The sequence below is a fragment of the Mandrillus leucophaeus genome, unplaced genomic scaffold (genome assembly GCF_000951045.1).
Source record: "Mandrillus leucophaeus isolate KB7577 unplaced genomic scaffold, Mleu.le_1.0 Scaffold93, whole genome shotgun sequence".
Lineage (NCBI taxonomy): Eukaryota > Metazoa > Chordata > Mammalia > Primates > Cercopithecidae > Mandrillus > Mandrillus leucophaeus.
Genome location: NW_012110141.1, coordinates 1,715,120 through 1,735,929, shown reverse-complemented (window position 1 = coordinate 1,735,929; position 20,810 = coordinate 1,715,120). Strand labels below are relative to the sequence as shown.

The 20,810-nt window shown below is 43.5% G+C and overlaps 1 protein-coding gene across 1 annotated transcript in view; it reads left to right on the top strand.

Moving 5' to 3' along the window:
• DOCK8 (dedicator of cytokinesis 8) overlaps positions 1-20,810 on the top strand; it is a 291,909-nt gene that overhangs the window by 134,298 nt on the left and 136,801 nt on the right. Inside the window, exons 12-14 of the mRNA XM_011970193.1 lie at positions 1,525-1,661; positions 3,968-4,061; positions 5,732-5,894. Coding sequence (XP_011825583.1) covers positions 1,525-1,661; positions 3,968-4,061; positions 5,732-5,894 — 394 coding nt within the window. The remainder of the gene's footprint in view (positions 1-1,524; positions 1,662-3,967; positions 4,062-5,731; positions 5,895-20,810) is intronic.

The following is a 20,810-nucleotide window of genomic DNA, read 5'->3' as shown; positions in this document are numbered from 1 at the left end:
AAGAAGAAGAAGAAGAAGAAGAAAAGAAAAAAGAAAAAAACTCAAGTTTCCCAGCAAAATTTCTAATTCTTTAAAGTTTACTTTGCCAAGTGCAATGAAAAAATGGGCATCCAAAGAATATCTATTTACTGTTAGTTTATTTAGCATATTTCTTTTTCATCATCTCACCCTTGATCTGAATCATTCATTCCTACACTGCTTGGGTGTGGAAATTTTCAAAAGGGTTGCAAGTTTTCAAGTGGACCTGCCCACATCACCTGTGGTGGGATTTCTGTTTCCCTAAATGCTTTTGTATCCACCAAATATATAAGTCTGTGTTCACATTTTTTCATGCATTCCTTAAGCTAAGACTTAAGCCACTTCTGAAATGCTACCTTGAGCAGGGAAGTGGAGGAAAGGACATTTTGTGATTGCTGCTGCTATTTTGGAGTTACTGGTACATAATCACCAGTCAGAACTCCTGGGTTATTTCTGGTTCGTCAATAACAAACCTCACTGTTACCACATCCTGATCTTCCTGCCACAGCTTTCTTTAATGTCATCTATGTAGACCCAAGTAACTTATTGATAAGAGTTATGTATACAGCTTAGAGGGCACCACAAGCTAAGTAATTCAGGTATAGGGCATGCTGAGGCCTCAGTCATCTCTAGGTCGAGGATAACCTTACAACAGAGACTGATTCTTAAGGAGCAACCAGAAGATGCAAAGATGTCGTCTATTATATTGAGGCAGAATGGCAAGTTTAGGTGGGTAGAGGCAGCAAGAAATTCTAATTCAGCATCATGGTAAGAATTAAGGATAAGAAGATATTCAAAGACAGGAGTTGGAACTATTCTAGTTCTAAGCAATTTGATTATTTACAACAGAACCCATGAGTTTTTGCAACATAAAAGCAACAAGATCTCCACCCAAATCTCAAAAAGGAATAAGAAACAACTGGGTAAACTATCAGGCTCCCAGCCCAAGTCTGAATGTGATTTGGGGTTCTAATTCCCATTGGGCAGATCACCCAAGGCAGAAACTCAGTCTTGCTGCCTGGTCCACATAATGAGAGCAGAGGAACGCTGAGATTCAGAATGTCCGCAGGCTGACCCCTGCATGTTTGGGTCACAATCCCAAATGCCTTTGGGGGCATTTGAGTACATGCCTCTCCCAGTGGAATGCAAATATAGAAATAAAAGAAAAGCAAACAGTGGGCTGACTAAATAAAGCTTATCAGGAGACCCTGTTCTGGCTATAGCTCTGGACTCTTGCCGGGTGGCATCTGGTCTACCCTAATTTCCATGTGGGAGGGGCCCATGGCTGCTCCTGGCCTCTCTCCTCTGGTCGGAGGAGGATTAAGAACACCAACAGGAGGACTAAGAAAGGTAGGGGCCAATGGAAGGACATTTTCATTCAAAACAAGGATGGCCATATTCAGTGTTCCTGATCGGTGACTTTAAACATATATATTGTAGAGTTAATAACTGCTGTGTATTTGAACAGAAAGGCATACTTTGGAATGACAACTGTTTTTCTTAAAGGAAGAAGTTCAGTAGGTGAACGGAGGACATTGGCCCAATCTAGAAGGCTTTCTGAAAGAGCCCTCTCCTTGGAGGAAAATGGGGTTGGATCCAACTTCAAAACCTCCACCCTGAGCGTTAGCAGCTTTTTCAAGCAGGTATCTCTTTACATTACAGTGTGTCTGAATTTTTCCCCATACTGGTATGGGCACTGGAACCCACAGGAGGAGGACATGTAGTGATTAAGAGAGCAAATTAGTTAACCTCACTGTCTTAGTTCGTTTTCTGCTACTTATAATAGAGTATCTGAAACTGGGTAATTTAAAAAGAAAAGGAATTTGTTTTTTACAGTTATGAAGGCTGAAAAATCCAAAGTTGAGGGCCCACACTTGGTGAGGGCTTTCTTGCTGGCGGGGCCTCTCTGCAGAGTCCTGAGGTGGAGCATGGCGAGCGGCTGAGCATGCTAGCTCAGGTCTCTCTTCCTCTTGTAAAGCCACCAGTTCCCCTCCCATGACACAGATTAATCCATTAATCTGTGAATGGATTAATCCATCGTGAGGGCAGAGCCCTCATGATTCAATCACGTCTTAAAGGCCCCACTTCCCAGCACTGCCACCACGGGGACCAAGCTTCACCATGAGTTTTGAAGGGGACATTCAAACCACAGCATTCACGAAGCCTCAATTTCATTAGCCAGAAAACCGGGAGCAATAGTACTTAACTTCATGTGGCTTGTAGGAAGGTCAGGTGACATGAGACCTGTCAAGCTCTTTTTAGAGTGCCTGGAATACAGTAAGTGCTCAATGAATGTCAGCTATTTTCACTGAGAGAAGGATTAGGTTTTGTTCCTCGTGATGCAAACTATCATCCTATTTGAACTATCTTGGCCAATCCATTCATTAAGCTATGACAACAGTCTGGCTGGGACATCTCCTTCCCGGTGGATCTCAGGGTTTCTTGGCCTGGCTATTCATGTGCAAGCTGCCACTTTCACTACTGCTTGCTGTGCATGTTTGCAGGGCTCCCTGCTTGCTCGGAGAACGTGACCATTCCAGATGGTACTCTTTGTTAGCTCAGTAAACATCAAGACTATTAAAAAGAGTTAAAACTTCCTAGACTTGTCAAATGTATAGAGACAGAAAGTAGAATGATGGTTGCCAGGGTCTAGGGATAGAGGGGATGGGGAATCGCTGGTTAAAGGATATAGAGTTTCAGATTTTTTTTTTTTTTTTTTGCAAGAGAAAAGCGTTCTGGAGGTTGGTTGCACAACAATGCGAATGTGCTTAACACTGCTGAATTGTGCACTTAGAAATAGATAAGATGGGCCGGGCGCAGTGGCTCTCACCTGTAATCCCAGCACTGGGAGGCCGAGGCAGGTGGATTACTTGAGGTCAGGAGTTCAAGACCAGCCTGACCAACATGGTGAAACCCCGTCTCTACTAAAAACACAAAAAATTAGCCAGGTGTGGTGGTGCATGCCTGTAATCCCAGCTACTTGGAAGGCTGAGGCTGGAGAATTGTTTGAACCTGGGAGGTGGAGGTTGCAGTGAGCTGAGATTGCACTACTGCACTCCAGCCTGAGTGACAGAGTGAGGCTCCATCTCAGGGGGAAAAAAAAAAAAAAAAAGGTAAGATGGTAATTTTATGTTAGTTATATTTTGCCACACTTAAAATAAACTCACTTGGTCTGACTCTGTTTTGGAAAGTTTTCCATAGCTACAGTCTTCATGGAGCATTTAAAGGGGTTACATTAACAAACTGAAATGCAAAAGGGGTACTGAGGGAGCCTGTGCACCATGCCACATAATAGAAATTGTAAGGGTCTGAAAAGGTTTCTATTCAGCATACACCAATCTTATGACCTTGGAGGACAAGGTACTTAAGCAAGTCTGAATGGTCTCATTGGGAATAAGACATATCTACCTAATTACCTTACTGGGTCATTGTAAGGATTGGAGATCATGCATATGTGTCCCTTGGCAGAGTTCCTGACCCGTCTTGGGCATATGTGGGGGTGGGCAGCATTTATATTTCACCTTCCTGTTCAAGACAAATGTGAAGAAAATGAGATGGGAAGATGCTTTCTCCACCTTCAAACATTTGAAGAGGAAAGTAAACTTATTCTGTATTGTTCCAGGGGGTAACACTGGTATCAGAGGGTGAGAGTTATAGGCAGGGAAGCTTTTGGCCTGCTTTTCTAATGGTCAGACAGGCTTCCTTAGAGTGCAGCAGAAGCCCCATCCCAGAAGGACTGATGCGAGGCCGAGGCACAGTGAGTCATCAGTGATTGAGAAGGATTTAACGAGAAGTGGAACTCAGTGATTTCAGAGCTGCCTATAATCCTAATTTCTATGAAAGACTTGTGAGAATAAAACTTAAAGGTAAAAATCTTCCCAGAAATCGTTGGTTCCCAACCCAAGAGTCAAAGGTGCATGTACACTAACTCTGACTTTTCTCTTGGCAGGAAGGAGATCGCCTTAGTGATGAAGACTTATTCAAGTTTTTAGCTGACTACAAAAGATCTTCGTCTTTACAGAGACGAGTCAAGTCAATTCCAGGTGTGAATGACATCTTTATCCTCTTTAGCGGTGCCCAACCGCTTATCATTAGACACATTCTTTGTCTAATGCCAGAATTTATAAAATCATGTTTACAGCCGTGGGCGGTGGCTCACGCCTGTAATCCCAGCACTTTGGGAGGCTGAGGCAGGCAGATCACGAGGTCAGGAGATCAAAAACATCCTGGCTAACTCGGTGAAACCGCATCTCTACTAAAAATACAAAAGATTAGCTGGGCATAGTGGCAGGCATCTGTAGTCCCAGCTACTCGGGAGGCTGAGGTAGGAGAATGGCATGAACCCAGGAGGCGGAGCTTGCAGTGAGCCGAGATCGCGCCACTGCACTCCAGCCTGGACAACAGAGGGAGATTCCGTCTCAAAAAAAAATAATAATAATAATCATGTTTGCCAAGTGAAATGTGAGATTTTGTGTTAGGGGTTAAGAATCTGAATTGTGGCCGGGCGCGGTGGCTCACGCCTGTAATCCCAGCACTTTAGGAGGCCGAGACAGGCGGATCACGAGGTCAGGGGATCGAGACCATCCTGGCGAACACGGCGAACTACTAAAAATTACAAAAAACTAGCCGGGCGTGGTGGCGGGCGCCTGTAGTCCTAGCCACTCGGGAGGCTGAGACAGGAGAATGGCGTGAACCCGGGAGGCGGAGCTTGCAGTGAGCTGAGATCCGGCCACTGCACTCCAGCCTGGGCGACAGAGCGAGACTCCGTCTCAAAAAAAAAAAAAGAATCTGAATTGTTCTGTTTTTGGCAAACCTATTAATGTTTTTTAATTTTCTTAAAGGATTGATTTCGTAAACAAACCTTGTGCTTTAGATCTGGTTTCTCAGATAATGAGATAATTGTTTAAACAGAGGAGCCCCTTTAATCAAATAAAATATTATACTTAGTATTAAAAAAGTGAATGTGAGATGCTTTGGTAGAAGGCAAAGGCACCTTCCTTATCCTCACTCAGCAGCCCTGGAGGTACTTCTGTAGCATCCTCAGGCCCACGGAAGCCAGTTTGGTTTTTTTTGTTTTTGTTTTTGTTTGAGGTGGAGTCTCACTCTGTCACCAGGCTGCAGTACAATGGCACAATCTCAGCTCACTCCAACCTCTGCCGCCTGGGTTCAAGTGATTCTCTTGCCTCAGCCTCCCGAGTAGCTGGTACTACAGGGGCCCACCACCACGCCTGGTTAATTTTTTGTATTTTTAGTAGAGACCGGGGTTCACCCTGTTGGCCAGGATGGTCTCAATCTCTTGACCTTGTGATCCACCTGTCTCGGCCTCCCAAAGTGCTGGGATTACAGGCGTGAGCCACCACGTCCAGCCGGAAGCCAGTTTTGAAACTCCCAATTTTTACTGCTAGCAATGCAGGGAAGTTACTTAACTGTATAAAATTATACTGTGGTAATTCAGGAAAGAACTTTAAAAATCCTCTAATCCATTCCTTCTCATTTTACAATTTCTTGCTTTATATTTTATTTTATAGAAGCTAAATCTCAAAGGTTATCATGACACACTTTTTTCAAACTGTAGGAAATTAGCTCCAAAACTTTTTTATAGTACTATAGTTTGTTCTTATTTTCATGAAAGAAACACAGTGCAACAATCCTTCTTGATTCCTTCATAACATGGCAGTTTCTTTACTAGAACATTCCTATTTTCTCTCTTTAGGCTTGCTCAGACTGGAGATTTCTACAGCTCCAGAGATCATCAATTGCTGTCTGACTCCTGAAATGCTGCCCGTGAAACCCTTTCCTGAAAACCGGACACGCCCACACAAAGAGATTTTGGAATTTCCAACACGAGAAGTATATGTCCCTCATACAGTGTACAGGTAAGAAACACAGGTTCAGGCCAGGAGCCACAGGTTCAGGCCGGGTGCGGTGGCTCACACCATTATCCCAGCACTTTGGGAGGCCAAGGCAGGAGGAATGCTTGAGCTCAGGAGTTTGAGACCAGCCTGGGCAACATGGCAAAACCCTGTCTCTACAACATATACAAAAATTAGCTGGGCATGGTGGTGCATGCCTATAATCCCAGCTACTTGGGAGGCTGAGGCAGGAGAATAGCTTCAACCCGGGAGGCAGAGGTTACAGTGAGCCAAGATCGCACCACTGCACTCCAGCCTGGGAGACAGAACCAGACTCTGTCTCAAAAGAAAAAAAAAAAAAGAAAGAAAAAGAAAAGCAGGTTCTTGGAAAACCATTGAACTCACATTCTGAGTTTTATTTGAATAATGTTTTCTCATCCTTCAACCTGTCTTCCTACTTCCTAAGTTTTAGGGAAATGAAATGCGGTATTTATATAATGATAGGTGATTGCCACATCTCTTTCTAAACAGAGTTCACCTAATTCTCTTTAACAAGAAAGTGTTACTTCAGATGTAATTGTAGTTTAGGATTATAGTGGACATATGTTTTCCAGAGATTAAAGAAAAAAAAAATCTGCTAGTCATGACCTTTGTTTTCCTCTGTGCAGAAGGACATACTAGAAAAAGAGCAATATGACCAAAATGTGCTAGTTGTCAAAAGAGCTAAAGACTAGCTCTTTGCAATAGAATTTACAGCAATAACATAATAGCAGCATAAATTCCAAAAGAATTTATGGCAGTAACAGAAATGTTCTATATGTGTGCCACCAGTACAATAGCCACTAATCACATGTGGCTGTTCAACATTTGAAATGTGGCTAGTGCAATGGAGGAACTGAAAAAATAATTTTAATTAATTTTAATTTAAAGTCAAGTAGCTGTATGTGTCTACCATATTGGAGAGTACAGAGCTAGACACTAAAGGCCTAACAGGTTGGGCTGCCTTGGTTTCTGAATTGCATATGGTGGCACCTGACCTATTCTGTGTGGTCTGGAAGAAGTGCTTGTCAGCACACATCTGCCAAAGGCATTAATGCTCATACAAGTCTTTATTTTGAGAATATTTCCCTTAATGCAGAAAATGATGCTGTCTATAAAAAGCATCTCTTCCCCACCATCCAGAAATAACATTGCTGTTTTCTGTATTTTTATATAAAAGAAATACAGTGGTACCAATTCAGTTGAAGTCTTCTTTATCCCCAGTCTCCAGTCACAGTCTTTTACCTCACCTCCTAAACTTTTATCATCAGGAAATTATGTGTGTCCTATTTTTTCTCCTTTTACACACACTTACACACACACACACATCTGTGAACACTCAATGCCATTATCTTTATAGTCATTTAAAATTTACACAAATGACTTCACACTCTAGGTCAGGGATCCCCAACCCCCGGGCCATAGACCGTTACTGGTCCTTGGCCTGTGAGGAACCAGACTGCATGGCAGAACATGAGCAGCAGGTGAGTGAAGCTTCATTTACAGCCGCTCCCCATTGCTTGTATTACCACCTGAGCTCCTCCTCCTGTCAGATCAGGAGCGACATTAGATTCTCACAGGAGCACGAACTCTATTGTGAACTGCATATGCGAGAGATCTAGGTTGTGCACTGCTTATGAGAATCTAATGCCTGATAATCTGTCGCTGTCTCCCATCACCTTCACATGGGGCCCTCTAGTTGCAGGAAAACAAGCTCAGGACTCCTACTGATTCTATATTATGATGAGTTATATAATTATTTCATTATAGATTGCAATGTAATAAGAATAGAAATAAAATACACAATAAATAGAATGTGCTTGAGTCATCCCAAAACCATCCCCTATCCCCCACTGCCACCCCAGTCCATGGAAAATTGTCTTCCATTAAACCGGTCTCTGCTGTCAAAAAGGTTGAGGTTTGCTGCTCTAGCTGTTATATTATACTTTGTTTTTGTCACTCAAAAGATTGATTTGTTTTTCTTTTTTCTTTTTTCTTTTTTTGTTTGAGTATTACTATGAAGTCATGAGTCATTTTTCTTTCTACTTACCCAGATTTCCACAAATTTTACCAATGCGAACTTTTTAATGGCTTGCATTTTTAGAAATATCAATATTGAGTCATATAAAGGTTTGTTGTTATTATTATTATTATTATTATTATTATTTTTGAGATGGAGTCTCGCTCTATTACCCAGGCTGGAGTGCAGTGGTGTGATCTCGGCTCACTGCAACCTCCGCCTCCTGGGTTCAAACGATTCTCCTGCCTCAGCCGCCCGAGTAGCTGGGACTACAGGCGCCTGCCACCGCACTCAGTTAATTCTTGTATTTTTAGTAGAGACAGGGTTACACCATCTTGGCCAGGCTGGTCTTGAACTCCTGATCTCGTTATCCACCTGCCTCGGCCTCCCAAAGTGCTGGGATTACAGGCTTGAGCCACTGTGCCCATCCTGTTATTTCTTTTAACTGCTGTATGGTATTCCTTTGTGAAGAAGCCATATTTTATTCATTTCCTTGTTGATATGCATTTATGTCTTTTTCAAGTTTTCAGCTCTTACAAACACTATGGAGTAAGATTTTTTTGTCTTTGCCCCTCTGTACACATTTGTGAAAGTTTCTTTAAGAAATACACCTAAACGTGAAATTACCAAGTCACAAGTAATATACATTTCAGCCTTAGCTTTCTAAAATTTTACATTTGCAGTCCTAACAGCAGTGTAAGACAATTCCCATTTTCCAGTTCCTCACCCATACTTTCCAGTAGGACATATGTGGAACTAAAATGCAAAGAACTTCAGAGCTCACCTGATCCAAGCATCCCCACCCTTACATTTCCAGATGCACAAAAATTAAGACCCAAAAAGGATAAGTGAATGGTTCCTTGAGATAAAAAATTACAGCGAGGTGGCCAGACACAGTGGCTCACACTATAACCCTGCTGCTTTGGGAGGCTGAGGCTGGAGGATCGCTTGAAGCTAGGAGTTTAAGATCAGGCCAGGCAACATAGTGAGACCCCATCTTTACAAAACTTTTAAAAAATTACCCAGGTGTGGTATCGTGCATCTCTGTAATTCTAGCTACTCAGAAGGGTGAGGCAGAGGATTGTTGAGCCCAGAACTTCGAGGTAACAGTGAGCTATGGTCGTGCCACTCCTCTCCAGATCAAGCAACAGAGTGAGACCCTATCTCTAGAAAAAATAATAGTTTAGAAAATAAAATTATAGTGAGAAACACAAACAGCTATTCACACAGTTAGGAATGGAGAGTTCTTCATTACAGTATTTAGGAGGTGTACACATATTTCCCCATTTAATCCTTCCTGGAGCAGCTCTTCATTTTCAATCCTCGTTCCTTACATCTAAACTTAGTCCCCAAGTCTCCCTCCTAGATGAGATAAGCATTCTTAGGATGCAGTAGTTTCAATTCTCTATTCCTTAGAGGAAGATGAAGGCATTAAAATGTTTGCTTATGGATGCTTTGTATCTTTTAGAAACTTTATCCTATAATCGGGGAAAAAATGCTTGTGGCATTGGAATAGATTTATTTGCATCCAATGAACTCTATAGTTATTCAACTTCTGCTCGCATTTAAATCAGCATTTAATCACCCACAGGTGGCATTTACAACGCTGTCTACTTCTTGCTCCAAATATTATCCCTTAATTACATCACAGTGGGACTTAGAACACATTAGCACACTGAATGATTCAGAAATGTAGGAGGCCAAAGAAGGACAAGTCTGGACGGTTTTCAATGGACCCAACTTGTCATCATGAGAAACAGACCCGCAAATACAGTTAATATTCTTGAGCTGTACTGGGCACTGTAGAAGTGCCAAGGACACCCCGTTAGAAATGCCAAGGCCACCCTGTTAGAAACCAGGTCTTTACTCTGGGGAATGACAGAAGAGACTTCTCTCTAGTATGGTTGTGGCCCCTGCTCTTGGCCCCCAGGTCACCATATTTTATAGTCTATTTAAGGAAAGAGAGAGACAATGAACTTGGTTCAGAATCTTCATGAAAATTTCACAGAATTTAGGAAGCATCTTTCCTAAATCTCTTGTTTTAAATTTTTGGTTTTCTTCTCCAGTTCTTGTCTGCTTTAGAGTGGTTTTGATTAGATTGGTCTTGACAGTTCCCCAGTTTCTTGCACCTCCCCCCATCCACGACATGAAAATGGAAAGAATCCAGTGAGGTTTGAACCCCAGATAAAATTGGCAAGCTAAGTTTGCCTTGGGTGACCTCACCTTTTCATTTCTGTCCATTTTCCTCTCTTTTTGTTCCTTGCCATCGCCCCATACCTCAAAAGACCTGCGACTCGTGGCTTTTCTATACCGATCCCCAAAATAAAAGTCTCTTTTCAAGCAAAGATCTCTAAACTCATTCGCTATGGTATCAATAACAGGTATGGATTAGTCTTATCACTCCCAAGAGTATTATCATTTTGTGCCGGGTGCGGTGGCTCACGCCTGTAATCCTAGCTCTTTCGGAGGCTGAGGCGGGTGAATCACCTGAGTGAGGTCAAGAGTTCGAGACTAGCCTGGCCAACATGGAAACCCTCATCTCTACTAAAAATACAAAAAGTAGCTGGGCATGGTGGTGGGTGTCTGTAATCCCAGCTACTCAGGAGGCTGAGGCAGGAGAATCTCTTGAACCCAGGAAGCAGAAGTTGCAGTGAGCTGAGATCCCGCCATTGCACTCCAGCCTGGGCAACAGAGCAAAAAAAAAAAAAAAAAAAGGATTATCATTTTGGCGAGGACAGCAGTTCCTATTTCTTAATTGAAGAAATCCAGATTTATTCTCATTCCAAGAGTCTGTCAGGTAACTTTTTCACTGTTGATGTTGCTATTTCCATGCCAATCAGTAATCCTGGTCATAGCTGTATCCCTTAAAGAGATCAAATAAATGAAAATGAAGATTTGTGGGGCAGATAAATTCAGGAATATTTCTTCGTTTATAGAGGATTCACCTCATGAATTTGAAATATGGCTTGACTTATAAAAAGTTGATCTACCTGGAACTTGTAGACAATACATCTATCGGGCCAAACAATAAATGCTTACACTGAGAAAGCCAGGTTTGGGATTTCAAATTCGTGTGCCCTTAACATAAACTGCAGAGCCCCCTTGGGTGGAGGGAACTATTACCTGGTTCTAATGGCAGATGTCATCTGGCCTTGAGTGCCAGTGGTAACCAGAGTCACACATTTGAGGATTTTGGTATTGATGAGGGTTGCAGTTGAACATCACCTGAGTTGAACTCTAGTTATCTTTACCTCTCTTAAAGGAGCAGCTGCCACAGAGCCTCAGGTGAAGTTGCCTTGGGATACACCTGCATTGCCTTCCAGTCCCCAGTCTCACCTTCCTCCCACCTCTTCACTGCCTCTTTTCTTTGCCCTGCCCCTTCAGGTGTCCTGTGCGGGGCACCATTCGAGTTGCATTCTATTGTATTAGGTTGGTGCAAATGTAATTGTGGTAATGTGTGAGTGCTGCCCCGTGTCTCTACCTTATTCAAGTTTCTTTAAGGAACAGCTGTAGATGAGTTCTGGTAGCACTGGGTAGTGCTCCCGCAAGTATCCCCATGGGTCAGTGGGGGTTGGGCATTCATAAAATAAATCCTTGCTCTAACAATAGAGACCAACTTCTACAGCCAGAAGTGTTCATCCCAGGAATGACCAGGGGCTCCCAAACCAGGGCCTTGGGCCCTCTGCAGTGCCATGTGCGGCCTCTGTGGGTTAGAGACATGGAGCTAGAGCAGGGTCCCCTGAACCAGAGCCAGGCAGGAGGCTCTGAGAAATCAGAAGCAGAAGCACAGCAATTCCGAAAGCAGAGCAGAACAGCTGGAAAGACTGAGTTGATTAAAGGGATTATCTAAATCCGAGCTTGGCCTTCCTTGCTCTGTGTTCAGATTAAGAAAACACTAGTGGTTTGCCTAGGAACACATTTTCACCAACTCCTGGCTTGTTTTCCATGTGGCCCAACAGCTGGTACTAGAGACACCAGCTGCTTTCTGGTGGGGGCAGAATGAAAACAGCATGGGCTGAAGCCAAGGCCCAGCGAGGCCTTCAAGGGCATCCTATCCTGAGGCCGCCAGGGGGGTATGTGCAGAGATCACAGGCGCTGAGGTTGTAATGAGCTTGTTAAGCTCCCTGCCGTCCCTTTAACTGGTGATTACAGTAAAGAGAGCCACATAAAGTACATTTTCATCTCTCATTTCAGCCCCCGAGAGCCTCTGAGGTCTTGTTTATCCAATTATCAGACTTGCTGTGGAGGACTGTGCTTGCCGAGAGTAAGCATATCAGTTGGAGCATGATTTCTCTGATGGATAATTAGCTGTTTTCAGCACTCCTCCTATTCAACTGAATGTTCTCAGACCAGAAGTCTGATCTGACCTAACGGGGATGTGCTCGCATATCGCAGTGGAGTCTTAAGGAGTACTACACGCCTTCTCTTCTGCGGGGGAAAAAGAATGGCATAGCATGTATGCAGAAGCTGGCAGGAAGGAACATCTGCGAGTTATGATTTAGTGACTAGAATTTCTAAGGAAAGGAACCAGAAATAACTCCAAATGAAGTGGTTAGGAAGGGGGGCAGAACATGGGGAGTATCTTTGAAAGGGACTTTATTTCATCCCAGGAAATGGATTCCCAGTTTAAGCCCAGTGAGCTCTATATTAGGAGTGGATCTTCTCAGTGCTGGGGGAAGGAAGGGTGGTTGTGCATCAGAGTTAAGTGTCCAGCCCCACCCTGCAGACTCCCATTCAGGAGGTCTGGGATGGGGCACTGGTGGTATGACACTCTCTTTTGTTCAGATCAAATCTTCCCCCTCCTTCTCATGGAAGGGAAGCTTCCACCAATGCTTAGTGAGTTCCTCTACTGTGTAGAGTTGTCCAATGCTCCATACCAGGCACAGCGGCTCACACCTGCAATCCCAGCGCTTTGGGAGGCCGAGGCGGGAGGATCCATTGAGCCCAGGAGTTCAAGACCAGCCTAGGCAACATAGTGAGACCCTGTCTCTACAACAACAGCAACAAATTAGCCAGGGGTGGGGGTCCGCACCTGCAGTCCCAGTTACTTGGGAGGCTGAGGCAGGAGGATCGCTTAACCTAGGAAGGTCGAGGCTACAGTGAGCCATGATCATGCCCACTGCCCTCCAGCCTGGGCGACCGAGTGAGACACTCTCAAAAAACAGAAAACTCTGTCCTAAGTATAAGATGATTTGGAAGCCCAGTCCTTGGTTTTATTAGGCTTAGCAAGCAGTTGCTTATGGAACAGAAGCTTTTATAAACAAACCATTTACTTAGGAAGGGCAGTGGCAGCCCAGGCAAAATCTAGTCATTTAAATTAGCCAAGGAATGGAGACAAAGACAAAGTGAATTTCTGGTGCGGGTTGCAGCTTGGTCTCAATAATAAATCAGGAACACAATCCCCGCATTCCTAATGCCTTGCTCCAAAACTCAGCAATCCTCCTATTTGTAAAAACGAAAAAATTCAGGAGGGAACCAATTGCCTAAGGTTATGACAGCAAAGCTGCCGTTCCAGTATAACATTCAACCACTAGAGGGCACAACTCACTCACTTTCTAGATTCAGACACACGACTACCTTTTTCGTTACAAAACATATGAAGTCGTGATTTATGAAAGTAGGACGCATATTTTACTTTTTGCCCTTGAAGTGCAAGACCAAGAAAAACTGAAAAGTATTGCAGCATCCTACGTGATCACTATTGTCATTTTTCGCAAAGAATTTTATTCTAGCCTGTCAGTTTCTGCCTCCTTTCATTAGTAAGTCCTGACCTTAGACCTCTGGCATGTTTGGGGAAGGTGTAGTGGGGAGGGGGATCAAGAGATGCATCCCTTAAGGTAGCTAGAGATCGAAATCTTATCATTTTGGGGAGAGTTGCTTACTATAAATATTTACACATTCACTAATTCTGCCTCGTATGTAAACCAAAGAATGTGCCAAATTTTCCTAGAATCATGGTTGAGGCAGGTAGGAAGTAGGAGTAAGGAGGTGCTGTGTGCATTAGTGTCACTGATTCCACCGTTCACAACTCCATATCACTCTCCTTATTTTATACTCATTTGAGTTCACAATGCTTTGGTGTTACAGCCCATGTACAACTGTCCTCCCTAAAAGTCCTGCTGTCGGTTTAACAGTGACGAATGTCATTTTTCCACTATCCTTTACATAGAATTCAGCAGGAAGGTTCATGAGGCATCGTGTTTCTACATGGGTTACACTGGTTGATGGAGGCAGAAGCAATGGAGAAGTAGTGATGAAATAAAAGCAAAGTTAGGCTTGCATTTGACTGTGATCTTGAATAAATTTGTCTAGATTAGAGGGAGCACCTAAAATCCAAAAAGCCTTTTTTACTTTGATTTCTATACTTTTGTTAGTTTTAAAAATTATTTTTAAAAATCAGTCCTTTGAAGTGGCTTGTTCTCTTCTGATGAGACAGCTTTGGGGAACTGTTTAGTCTTATTTCTTTTGTGAGTGGGAAGTTGTGGGGATGCTACTTTGTAGCTTTTTCATCCTCAGTTCTGACCTCCTCATGTACTTTACAGATGCCCCCAAAGGTCAGCATTCATCCACCTTTCCCTGGGAGTGTTTGGCCATCTCTAAAGCAGAGGTATTTTAACAGCTCTCCTTAATGGATGTCCTGTGGTTTCAGGCCTCAGACAGGCTACCCTTGAGTCCTCAGCAGAAGTAGGGAATCATCTTATACTTCCGAATCATCTTATACTCAGGAAAAATATGAGATGCTGCGTCAGGGTTTCCCAAGGAAAGAAACTGAGTGGGAGGTGCAGGTAAACCCCACGGTACAAAATAAAACAGAGCTGTCAGTAGTTGAAAGGACTGTATTTTGACAGCATAATAAGGTAATTGTTTAAAACCATGGCTAATTCATCAGATGTCATGTGTCTTTTATAGTTAAAAGATGGAATTTCTTTACCCACTGGTATAAACAACAGAAAGATTCTAAAACTTTCAAAAAATGTGCCAGTTCTGCCTGCTTTGTTTCATGTTCTTTGACAACTTTCAAAATGTAAACTGAGATTCATGTAACTATTAGTGGGAATATAAATATCATGGCTTCATAAGGATAAAATTAGAGGAGCTTAACATAATGGCTCATTTTAATGATTTCTAAGGGGTTTCCATGCCCAGGCTAATCATTGTACATTTAGCAATAAGAAAATCTCAAAGCCTATTTCTTATCTTTCCCTAGAGTTATAGCTTTTAAACCCAACCTGGTTGTTCCTTTTGTACCACTCCACTCACTCGATAAGGGTGACATGGGCTGAGCTTTCTCTCCTATCAGAGTTCAAAGACAAATTTAGTAGCGTTTCTAAACTTCCCTCAATCAGCTCACAGGAAACAAACCAGTTTCGTTATCCTATTAACAGATTTACATTTCTGTTCTCTCAAAGTGTCAGTTAATGTCCTTAAAGGTAATATGCACAAATATACACGATAGTCTCTGAATTTTTCTCGGAAACCTTAGAATTCCGATTCATTCTCTTTGGCTCAGACTTGGGTGAATTTGCTTCTCAGAGTAGGGGCATGAACAATTATTCTTCACTTAATGTAATTTGTTTCTTCTTTCTCTTTCCCCCGCCCTCCAATAGCCCTTCTGAGCTTGTTTGTTCTTCCCTTACTCCCATTGTTGAAAACGTGGCCTCCCCTCATTCTCACCTTTCCAGAAATCTCCCTGTGCTCCTCAAGCTCGGCTCGTCGCAAACTTGGAGTTCTGTTTTCTCATGCCTTTCTTGCATTTTCTTCTTTTAAGAGACAGGGTCTTGCTCGGTCTCCCAGATTGGAATGAAGTGGTATGATTCTAGCTCACTGCAGCCTCAAACTCCTGGGCTCAAGCGATCCTCCCACCTCAGCCTCCCGAGAAGCTAGGACCACTGTTGTGTGTCACCACGCCAGCTACTTATTTTATCTTTTCTAGAGACAAGGTCTCACTCCGTTGCCCAGGCTGGTCTTGAACTCCTAGCCTCAAGCAATCTTCCTACCTCAGCCTCCCAAAGGACTGGGAGGTGCCACTCTTCTTGCATTTTTTACCTTTGCATTTATTTCCTGGTTACAATACTTTTAACTTAATGACTGTTGAACTAGATTCTGCCAATGTACATGCCGTCCAGGACACGCTCATGCCACTTTAATTCTCTTAGAACATCAGTGAGATAGTCTCACTGGGGAGAGAGAAAGGGCAGGGGTTTGGTTGTCTGGCAGGTTTTCTTTCACTTTAATAACCAGCCTACCCTCGGGGGGAGGAATTGATTGACGGCTGCTTCCTCTTTTGTAAAGAACAAACATCAAATTAGTGGTTTGTCCTCACTCTGCGGCTAAGCGGAATAATAACCCCTGTGCTCCTCAATGCAGCTCCCTGCATTATTTTGAAACCAATATAATTTTGTTGGGACGGAATGTAGATAGCAACCTTAACGGGGAGGAATGTGGGAGAAGAATCACTGAAGGGGGACCAGTCAGCCTGACAGGCGGCAACTCTGGTGCCAAAGAATGGACACAGGATCAGAGCTGTGGAACTCCGTCCTGACTGCAAACTTCCTGAGGGTGGCAGAGATTCATACTATTTCTCCCATCAGGACAAAAATCAGTGTGTTGGAGCTCACTCAGGAAGTGCTTTTTGGGATTGGAATGGGAAGGGGATGAGGCCGGTTGACAATTAACCTAGTTCACTGGGGTTTTGTTGTAGGAGCTGGGTGGTGGCACCATATGGCCAACAGGAGATGCCAGTGACATCCCTAATTTCTCTAGCTTCCTGATAGGTCCTGGTAGGGTCGGGGGTCCACCAGGATTTGCCTTGTATGGTCTACCTCTGACTGAAATTAAACTCTAAGTAGGTAACTGGGGAAGGCCTTTCTCCAGTGAGGTTTTGATGTAATCTCATCATCGGGGACTGGATTGGACCTGGAGAAATCAGTTTTTCTATAGTCTTGTTTCTAGAGTGGCACCCTGGTGTTGGGCAGGTCAGAAGGACAGATAGTTGGTCACTACCTTCAACACCAATCATGGCTGGAAAAGGGCCCCAGTAGGGAGTGCCTTTCTCACTTACCAATCACAAAGGCTAGAAGGTTGTCTGCAATTCTTTCGGGTGCCACAAAGCTGTCATTAGAGCTGCTTATTGGCAAATCATGTTCAAGTTTTTGATCATCACATTGCAGTCTTCCTTCACTGTTTCTTCCCCGGGTCCTGGAATTAAGACTGGGCTCCATTTGACAAGTTATCTTCTATGCAGGTAGACCAGGCTACGTCAGCTCACAGCATCTACTCAGTAGGCACAGAAATACCCATTGAATGGGACTGAGAAAGTGGAATGGGAGGGGAAGGTGTGAAGAACAGGAAGGTTTCCTCTTTATGTCCCAAGTCTGTCTACTTAGAGCCACAGGATGGTGATGATGCTTTCTGGTTAAAGACGTCATGGCAACAATCTTCCCTCAACAGCTCTCTAGCAATAGCCAGTGGCATGTAAACCCTGCGTTTTTGCACTGTATCCAGTGTTTCCAACTCCCGTATAGAACCTTCCCTGAAGTCAGCAAGAACCCTGTGAGAATCAGGATTTGTCTAGAAATTTAGCATTTACCTAATCAATGATTCTCTAGACATGCCAGTACCTCTAAAGGATTCATATGCGTGTTTGGTGGGCTTCAAGGATGTGGCAATTTGGAGAAGGAAGTGGAGAATGCAGTAGCAGCAGGAGAAATGTTTGATGTTGCTAAACATCAACTCCACGGCAAACCTAGAACTGGGGGAATGGGAGGCATGGTGCGGGTAGCTGCTGACACACAGCTCTGGAGACAGCTGCCTGCAAAGCTGGATGGGACTCCAGGCAATAAGCTTTAGGGCCTAACTGCCCCGTCAAGGTCACCGATTGTGACAGGAGCCATGGTCCACATTGAGCATAGAATTATTATTACTACTAAGCATGAGCCTCACCATGATGCTCTTGGGGTGGAACACAAGAGCCCAGAGAGAATATGCTTATTTTATGCAACCTCTAATGTTTCCTCCCAGAGTTGTGATGAAACTGAACCAAACTCTAGCATGAGAATTGGTATCCCAGGTCAGCAGCCAAAACAAGTGGTGACACTTGGCCAGGCATGGTGGCTCACGCCTGTAATCCCAGCACTTTGGGAGGCTGAGGTGGGTGGATCACAAGGTCAAGAGTTTGAGACAAGCCTGGCCAACATAGTGAAACCCCGTCTCTACTAAAATACAGAAAATTAGCTGGGCGTGGTGGTGGGTGCCTGTAATCCCAGCTACTTGGGAGGCTGAGGCAGGAGAATCGCTTGAACTCGGAGGCGGAGGTTGCAGTGAGCCGAGATCACACCACTGCACTCCAGCCCAGCGACAGTGTGAGACTCTGTCTGGAAAAAATAAAATAAAATAAAAAAAAGTGCTGATACTTAATCTAGCTCTGAAAGAAATGAAGTCTGTAAGAGGGACTGTTAGCCCTCAAAATGGTCTGGGGATGCTACATGAAGTCTGTAAGAGGGACTGTTAACCCTCAAAATGGTCTGGGGATGCTACATCCCCTTGTGGACCTGTCACACTGCTGTGAGTATAGGGAGTGGGAACCCTTCTTCTCAGCTCCTTCCTCACCATGTGTCATTTAGGGACAAAGGGAACAGGATATCTGCCCTTTGAAAAATCTCATATGCCTAGCAATACTCATCACCCTGTGAATAATGTTGATGCATTCACTTAACCAATATTATAAGCCCCTGCTGTGTGTCAGACACTATGCTCGGTGCTGAAATAGACAAGGAGGGGTGTCTTTGAAGGCAAATCGCAGTCTCCTAAGAGACACTAGAACCACAGGCAACTACGCTGATCTATGCAATGACATGTAATGCAACTTTGTCCTGCAACCACCTTGAGATCTTTGAAAGTTCTCCTATCTCCAAAACTCAGACAAATCCTCTCTCTTGCCAAGTGCCTAAAGCAAGGATGTGTTTATAGAGGTAGCTGGGGGCATCTGGCCAATTTATTTCCTAGCAGACCTGCTGTTTCCCCCAATTCCAATACTTTCTTCCCCAACCCAAACCAAGGCATCTAGCAATGTTAAAAACATCAAGAGAGATAAAACAAGCATTTTAATGAAGATTATTGATTTATTCATTGGCTGTTTCTTTAAATAGAGAACTAATAAAGGATCTACCCCAAATAACCAAAAATATCAGCCTCAGCACCAGCAGAAATTGGAAGCGTTCTGGTATTTATATGTGTTTTGCTCAGCTGGCAGATTTGTTGTAGGAAACTATTTGCAAAGCCTGGGAAAAATGTGCTCCCACTGTCTGTTAAAGGAACATGCAGGTTGGTTGGTGCCGGTTCTCCATCTGACAATTCTGTCTGGTGGCCTTAAAAAAAAAAAAAATACAGCATAGTCCAGATTTGGACTATGCAAATGGTATCTTTAAACTTAACTTTTAGATCTTGAGCAAAGGCAAATATTATTGAAATGTTTATTTTGGTTTTAACTGCAGGAGGTTTTCATTCAAAATGTGTTGCTTTAGGGGAAAAGGAAGGATGTTTATACTAGGTACTTTTTAGCATTCTTCTTTAGGAGACATTAATTAATTTAGTTCATATAATCAAAACTGGAATCAAGGAAAAATTATTTATACTTTTAGAAATTCTCATGTTCTTATACTTCTTTGGAGATTGAATTGACTCCAAAGAGACTATTTTGTGATTAAGAATATTTTTGTGGCCGGGCACGGTGGCTCACGCCTGTAATCCCAGCACTTTGGGAGGCCAAGGCAGGTGGCTCACCTGAGACCAGCAGTTCGAGACCAGCCTGGCCAACATGGCAAAACCCTGTCTTTACTAAAACTACTAAAATTAGCCAGCTGTGGCAGCGGATGCCTGTAATCCCAGCTACTCAGGAGGCTGAGGCAGGAGACTCACTTGAACCTGGGAAGCAGAGGTGGCACTGGGCCAAGATCACGGCATTCCACTCCAGCCTGGGTGACAGAGCAAGTCTCCGTCTAAAAAAAAAAAATAGAATATTTTTGTATAGGGAGTCATTATAGTATGTCCTTAGACCAGGAGGTCCTGTTGAGGCAGAAATTTTTGAAGTAAAACCATTTTTTTTTTGAAGGAAACACATATTTAAATATCAAAGAACACTAGACATATACTTTTTAAAATTTATATACTCGTGTTAGTTATCTATTTCTAAACAAAACCTTTGCAGCTCAGAACCACAGTCATTATCTCACAGGTTTATGTAGGTTATGCAGGTGCAGCTGACTTGCTTGGTCTGAGCCTTGGAAAGGCTGCAGTGAGGATGTCAGCCTAGGCTGCCGTCACCGCAAGGGTGTCCTGGGGGTGGATCCACTCCCAAGCTCACTCCTATGACTGTTGGCAGGATGCAGTTTCTCATGGGTTGTTAGGCTGAGGGCCTCAGTTCCTCACTAGGCCAGAGGCTTCCTTTAGTTCCCTCACATGTTTTCTCATGGGGGCAGCTCACAGCGTAGCAATTGGCTTCATCAGAACAAGCAAGCAGGAGGGTAAGAGACAGAAAGCAAGATAGAGGCCAGGGCCTTTCACAGCCTGACCTCAAGAGCAGTACCTCATCACTTTTGCCCTTTTTTGACAAACGTCCTATTGACTTTTGTCACTACATCAGAAGCAAGTCACTAGGTCTAGCCCACACTCAAAGGGAGAGGATTTCACAGAGCAAGAATATCAGGAAGCAGAATCATTGGTTATTTAATCAGAAGCTGCTGGCACAGTTCTTAATGAAACTATAAAACATTGAATTGAGAGGAATATGGGGGTAGGAGGATGACAAGGGAAGGCAGGTTAATTCTGTGGATGCTGAGGACAATGTGCCTCATGAAAAGTGTTCCCATCAGACTGGTGTATTT